The 7,118-nt window shown below is 51.0% G+C and overlaps 1 protein-coding gene and 1 long non-coding RNA gene across 2 annotated transcripts; both read right to left on the minus strand.

The window, feature by feature from the left end:
- Window positions 1-705: 705 nt before the first annotated feature.
- SLC35E1 (solute carrier family 35 member E1) lies at window positions 706-6,179 on the minus strand. The gene is made up of 6 exons (XM_009096880.4): window positions 5,759-6,179; window positions 4,851-4,921; window positions 4,421-4,558; window positions 3,679-3,804; window positions 2,962-3,207; window positions 706-1,803 (listed from the first exon to the last, which is right to left on the minus strand). Exons 1-6 carry the CDS (start codon window positions 6,156-6,158, stop codon window positions 1,573-1,575), a joined length of 1,212 nt encoding a protein of 403 aa, XP_009095128.2. The 5' UTR covers window positions 6,159-6,179; the 3' UTR covers window positions 706-1,572.
- LOC127060944 (uncharacterized) lies at window positions 5,217-5,752 on the minus strand. The gene is made up of 2 exons (XR_007780309.1): window positions 5,506-5,752; window positions 5,217-5,462 (listed from the first exon to the last, which is right to left on the minus strand). It is a non-coding gene; the product is annotated as an uncharacterized LOC127060944 (long non-coding RNA).
- Window positions 6,180-7,118: the final 939 nt, after the last annotated feature.

Consider the following 7,118-nt stretch of genomic DNA (forward strand, 5'->3'; position numbering starts at 1 on the left):
GCAATAAATAAGAGGAGTGTTCTGTGACACAGCCTGGATTTTGTCACTGGTGTCTGGTACCTCTCTGGTTAAAAGCATAAAACTTATGCTATCAAAGTCTCACTGTACAACAGTCTGGGAAGGAAAGAAGGCCCCTAAAATCTTTTACTAAAGCAATGACAGAAAATTCTGATTCAGTGAAACCCAAGTCCCAAGTTGGGTTTCACTTCATTCCAAGGAGTTTCACTCAGAGGAAGGAAAGCCAAGGTTCAGCCCTTCCATGCACAAATGCAGTACCTGACACACACAATCACCTTGTCTAGAATTTATTCTCAATCAGTTCTTAGCCATAAATTATCTATTTACTGCTGATTCAAACAGTTTTTCTTTCATTTCCTATTTGAGCCAGGGGAGTTGCAGGAACAGCACAGGACACAAAATTGAACTTCTTTCAGCAGGAAGTGGAAGTCAGCCTAAATCCACACAGCTACTCCACCAGCAGGGATTAAGAAATTTAAAAAACCCAAACAATTAGGGGTTAAAAAGATTTAGAAGACAATTAATAATGATGATTGTTCAAATCAATGCATTCAAAAGATATAACTCATATAAGAGAGTATAACTTATGCATAAAACTGAGAACAAAACACTTTGCACCTTTCAATTTCTAAAGCAACAAAACAGTTTTGAAAGAACAGGTGTGAAGCAAGTAAAAAAATAAAATCATATTATTCCAAACACTTTTATTGGTGAAGGAGTTTCCTGCATGGCCAGGGGACAGCAATGTCTGCAGTTACAGCACTACATGATTCAGAAAACAATGATGAGTTTGGGCTGGGTTTGGCTGTTCTCTGCCACGAGCAGTGATTTGGAGAACTGTGTTTTTCCTGAAGCAGCTCTGGGAGAGATCAATCCTTCCCCTGCCTGCTCCTGCAGAAACACTTCTGGTTTCTCATGCAGGGCTGAGGGCAGAGGCACAAGAGTTGTGAAGATCCACAAGGAGTTGCACAGATGCTGGGGATGAACTCGACTTTACCTGCCTGCAGCTGCTCCACCCCAGACAAATCCTGATCAGCACAAGTACCCCTTGCTTTCACTTCTTCCTGAAAGCTTCATTAAAAGGATCATTGAACCATTATTAGAGAACAAGTTAGAGGTGACATTACCAGCATGGAAAGGAGATACTGGCCAGAATTCAGCTGCCAAGAGAACAAGGAGCTGGCAGACTCTGAAAGGAGCAGTGACAGATGTTCCACTCAGCAGTGCCACGAGCAGAGTGTCACTCCCTGTGGGTTTGGTTCCAGTGTCAGGGCTGGCTGGTCCAGGTTTAAAGCTGCTCCAGGTCTGGCTGTTCCAGGTTTAAAGCTGCTCCAGGTCTGGCTGTTCCAGGTTTAAAGCTGCTCCAGGTCTGGCTGTTCCAGGTTTAAAGCTCTGCCCAGCAGCAGCTGCAGCTCCTGCACCACTGCCCTGCCCCTCTCCTGCTGCCAGCCCTGCACACTTCAATGGCTCCGTGACATTCATGGATGTACTGAAAGTGTTCTGATAATGCTGGGGACACTCTGCTGTCACAGTCTGTGCCTGTGGGCCAGGATCCTAAATATCAAACCTGTTCAGGTTGTAGGCTGTGGGATAGTTCTGCCTGCTGTACTGGAAGTGCTCTGTGAGGACGTTGCTGCGCAGGAAGTCCCCGTGCTGGCCAAAGGCTGCGAGTCCATTCTGGGACTTCTCAGCAGGATTTCGGTGCCTTTCCAAGTTCACCAGGTCTCCAGTGGTCACTGGGAGAAGCTGCTGCTTCTTGGCCTCTTGGTTTGCATCGTATTTTGTCTGGGAAAGGAAGGGAGTTTGTCACAGAACCATTGAGGCTGGCCAGGGGTCTGTGTGCAAAGCACAGCCAGGATGGGGATGCTGGGGAACACTTCCCAAGCTGTTTGATTTTCCAGCAGCAGCCTCATGGCATGGCTATGACAATGGGAAGATGCCAGCAGCTCACATACTCAGAAAGAACTCAGTGTTACAACTCTCTTTAAAAGTTTTTTTACCAAACCCACAAAGCAAAAGCACACTGACAGCAGTTCTATCAACCACCATAAGCACACCTACCCTGGGTTAAACAATGCCTGCTTATTTCAAATACAATACCTGCTTGTGAGCCTTAAAGCACAAGGCACACAGCTCCATAATTCAGCTTAAAACTTCCTAATATCTCCCTAGATAAACTTTTCTGCAGCTCAGGAGTTATTCTAGCCTAGCATTAATATCCAGACCATTGTTCTATTTGTCCTTACTTTCTACTTCTCATATCACTTTTTTGCTGACAAATCTCATGGCTACTGCTTAGCTCTAACTGCAGTTCTGCTGTCTCTAAAACCTCCCTTTTGCAGCTTTCCCCAAACCCTCTAATTTTAAAGATTCCCACAGGAATATCTGAGATCATCAAGTCCAAGCTCTGCCCCATCCCCACCCTGTGGCACTGAGGGCCACATCCAGCCCTTCCTTGGACACCTCCAGGGATGGGCCCTCCAAATCTCCCTGGACAGCCCCTGCCAAGGCCCCACAACCCTTCAGTGAAGGTAGATTTTCTTAGATACCACCTAAGATACCACCTAGACATATTCCCACCCCAGAAAAAAGCAGCCAGTTCTACACTCACATCACTTTTTTTGTCAAGAGTCTTAAAATATCAGCGACTTCTAATAAAAACCTCACTCCTCTCATGTGCCAAACTTTTGCTCAAGAGATTCTGAATTACTTCCCTTTTCAAGAAGAGCTTAAGATCAAAATTTAATTTTGTGAGAAGCCCAGCAGCTGCTGTGAGCCAAGTCCTTCACCTGGGCCATGCTCACCCCTCCTCTGCAAGGAGCCTTGTGCCCTCTGTGCTGTCTGCTTTTGCTCAGGGAGCTCTTAACTTGTACAAACAACAATTCAAAGCTGCTGGGCTGCTCCAGCTGTGTCTCCTGGTGAATAAAGCAAGGCCTGCCTCACCTTGTTGTAGAGGAAGACCCCCAGGATGGCTGTCATCATGCCCAGGACGTTGGTGCTGGTGACGGGGTTGCGCAGCATGATCAGGGACACGGTGATCACCATGATCCTCTTGGTGGCATTGGCCACTGAGTAACTCAGGGGGCTGATCAGGTTAAGGATGCTGAAGGCAATCACATTCTGGGCAAAATTACAGAATCCACTGATGATAAGCAGCATCAAAGTCCAGGACCAATGAGACATGGAGCTCTGTGGAAAAGCAAACAGCAGGAGGAAAAAAAAATTATCTGGGGTTTCAGGTAACAACACAAACACAGCCTGAGGCACTTCTTCCCTGCCATTGGAGGGAGGAATGTCTGCACTGAGCTCTAAAGGGGCCCCCAAGCTCTTTGCTTTATGCAACTCCCAGCTCAGAGAAAGCAGAGGACATTCCCCAGCATTCTGGGAGTGTTTGTTCCTGCCTCCAGCTCCCAACTCCTGAAATTTATGCTGTCCATGAGCTGCCTCTCCTAACCCTGACAGGAATTCTCACAATAAACACTTTGTTAACTCCTGTGAAACAATTTGCAGGTGTTTCACGACACTTCCTCCTACACTGACAAGAACCACACTGAAACACTTCAGAGCACTTTTCTGGTCGGGTGCTGGAGTTTGTTTGGTTTTGGTTTTTTTTCTCTTTTCTTTCATAATAGCAAACAGTTCTCCAAATTCAGCACTTACCAAGTCATTCTCTACCAAGAAGGAAGAAAGATCCACCAGGACCCAGGTTGGGATCATGAAGAACACAGCGTGGCAGCCAAGGATGTTCAGCAACCGAAGGTGATGAATTCGGGAATCCCTCAACACCTGGCAAGAGCCATGAGTGAACAGCAGTCAGGAAACAAACTGCTCCAGGGACAGGGAAATCAGGAAAATAAGTAAATATCCTTCTAGTATTAATTTCCTATTAGGGTGGCCAAAGAAAAATTGATTCTCTTTGAAAAACAATGGTTTTTGAGTGGTGGCTCTTAGTATCAACAAGATATTAAAATTAAAATTGATATTAATAGCTCTACAAAACAGAAATCATTTTGTAACTCAACAGAGCCACACCACACACTTTAATTTTGTTACTGTGGTTTCAAGGAGTGCCCAGTGTTGACAGTGACTTGGTCAGCACAGAGGAATGATTTGATATAACAAGATGCATTAAATGAACAGCTGAATTTAAGCACTATTGAATTGCCACCAGCAAAAAAAAAAAAAAAAAAAAAATCCATGTTGAAGAGTAAAGAAAGGGCTCAGGATAAACTCAGTGTAACAGCTTCAACAGGTAGGAAGAGCTGCAGAGAACACATAAAATAACAACCATCCCTCTGGGTTCATCTGACTGCAAAGCCAACTAGAAAAATTTCATTTATGTAATTGAAATGACACCCTGTCCTGCTAAAGGGTGACAGCAGAGCTGTGAACAGAGCTGTACCTTCTTTGAGAAGATGTTCTGAAGTGAAAAGCACAGGGTAGCAGCAAGTGCACTGATGAGTCCCCACATGTCAAAGGACAGCTCTGTGACCGTGGCCAGCAGGACACCAGTGATGATGGGGATCAGAGACAGGTACACCTGCAGCAGGGACAGAGGGCTAAATGGCATCTGCTAAGGATTTCCAATGAGTTTATACATCCTGCTGATTTAGGGATCAACCATTTTACTACTGCTGTTCAAGGAAATTTAAGTGACTGCAACAGACAGCATCACCCTGGTCATTGTTCAGATGTGTTTTACACTCACAATAAAAGGAAAAGGGATTTTAAAAATCTGCACAATCCAGTTCCAGTCACAAGATTCAGCCAAAGCCAGCAGAGCATCCCCCAAGCACCACCAAGAGAAGAAACCTCAGCAAACCTGTCCGCACCTTCGTCGTCTGCTTCTCCTTCATGATGATCCGAGACAGCAGAACCACCCAGATGGGCATGGTGGCTTTCACTGGGGACAGCAAGAAAACACCACTGGGGACTGGGACAGCTCCAGCAACCACCAGAGCAGAGGGATGGAGCCCAGCCCAGGATGGAGCCTCCCTCCCTGTCCCTGTCCTGGACACTTGGACCAACTGGCACCTTGGTGCTCTGGGCACCCACAGGGCACACACTGGGGCACTGCCCCTGGATCTGCTGCCAGCACCCACTGGGGACAGGGGCACAGCTCTGAGAACCTACAGAACACACAGTGAGCACTGGGACACTGCACTGGGCACCCACAGCACATACTGGGTATCAGGATACTGCACTGGATAGCTGTATGGGCACCGTGGGTACTGGGACACTGCACTGGATACTCACAGTGAGCACTGGGTACTGGGACACTGCACTGGGCACCTGTATGAGCACAGGGTGGGTACTGGGACACTGCACTGGGCACCCACAGCACATACTGGGTATCAGGATACTGCACTGGATAGCTGTATGGGCACGGTGGGTACTGGGACACTGCACTGGATACTCACAGTGAGCACTGGGTACTGGGGCACCTGTATGAGCACACGTTGGGTACTGGGACACTGCACTGGGCACCTGTATGAGCACAGGGTGGGTACTGGGACACTGCACTGGGCACCTGTATGAGCACAGGGTGGGTACTGGGACACTGCACTGGATACCCACACTGGGTACTGGGACACTGCCCCAGGTGCCCATAGGAGCACACACCGGGTTTGAGGTCACCCCCCTGAGCACGAATCCTCGGTGGCCCCCAGGACATCCCCGCGGGCACCTCCCTACGAGCACAGCCGGCGCTGGGACATCCGCGGGCACCCGCAGCGCTCACCTGTGTGCGCGTAGGACACGGGCACCCTCCAGAGCGAGACGTGCGCGGACACGGAGGCGAAGTACTTGCCGAAGGCGAGCGGGAGGATGTAGCGGGGGTAGGCGCGGGGCGGCAGCTGCGCGGGGCCGGCGGGCGGGACGCGCCAGGCGCGGAGCAGCGGCGGCAGGAGCCCGCAGAGCCCCAGGATGTGGAACAGCGAGACGGTGACGGGCCGCGGGAAGCCGCCGAGCAGCAGCTTGTTGACCACGTTGCCGCCGGCGCTCAGCCCGTACCAGGCGAGGCACAGCGCCGACACCCGCGCCCCCTCCCGCAGCGCCGGCCCGCGCCCGCCCCGCGCCGCCCCCGCCCCGGGCCCGGGCCCGGCCCCGGCGCCGCCCGGAGCCGCCAGCGGCGCCGCCATCGCTCCGCAGCCGCCGCCGAACGTCAGCGCGGCCCCGGCGCGTCGCTTCCTGGGGCGGGGCGGGCGCGGGGCCCCGGCGGGCTCCGAGCGTCACTTCCTCCGTTCCTCCGTCACTTCGCTCCCTCCGCCCCGCCCGGCCCCGCACGGCCCCCGCGCCCTCGGGGCCGGCCCCGCACGGCGCGGTGGAGCCCCGGGGGTTGCCGTGAACCGGGCCCTGGCTCCGCACGGTCCCCGCGCCCTCGGAGCCGGCTCCGGGGCGATGGAGCCCCAGGGGTTGCCGTGAGCCGGGACGGCGCTCGGGGGAGCGGAGCGCCAGGGCAGGGACGGAGCAAAGGTCACGGGCTCGCAGGCACCGAGACGAGCGCTCCCGACCTTTAAAACTAAGGCGAGGAAGGCGTAGCGCCGGCCGGGGTAAAGGATGGGTGAGTACCTGGCAGGCAGGAGGGGGTGTTGGAGAGCCAGGTTCATCCATGCACCCTGTCAAGAGACACTTCTGCAGAATTAATTTGCCCATAAAAACACGCACTTTAGGTGATGGCGAGTCCCCAGAGATTTGCTGATGAGCCATTTCGTGTCATCCGGTGACAAGGAAGAAATGGCAGTTTTTTAACTTCAGGTTTTAGGGTTAGAAGGAGAAATTTTGCGAGAGAGGTAGGAGAAAGCAGTAGCAGAGAAACTGAGTCATGCACAAATGAGAGTACACAGCAGGTACGCACATGGTAAACTTCATTTGAACTTGTTTACAAAATTGACAAAAAAATATCACCTTGTAAACTTATTCACATTTGTTGGAGCTCACAGAACTGGTTATACTGGCATGCTGAAATAAAGATTGTCAAGCCTCATCTCACCCTGGAGGACACACAAGTGAGTTGACCCCTTACAGCAGCAACAAACTCAGCAAGGAACAAGATTTAAAGCTTGCATTGGGAGGGAATTTCTCCAGCAGTTTTTGTATCA

This window comes from Serinus canaria, chromosome 28, assembly GCF_022539315.1.
Source record: "Serinus canaria isolate serCan28SL12 chromosome 28, serCan2020, whole genome shotgun sequence".
Classification (NCBI taxonomy): Eukaryota; Metazoa; Chordata; class Aves; order Passeriformes; family Fringillidae; genus Serinus; species Serinus canaria.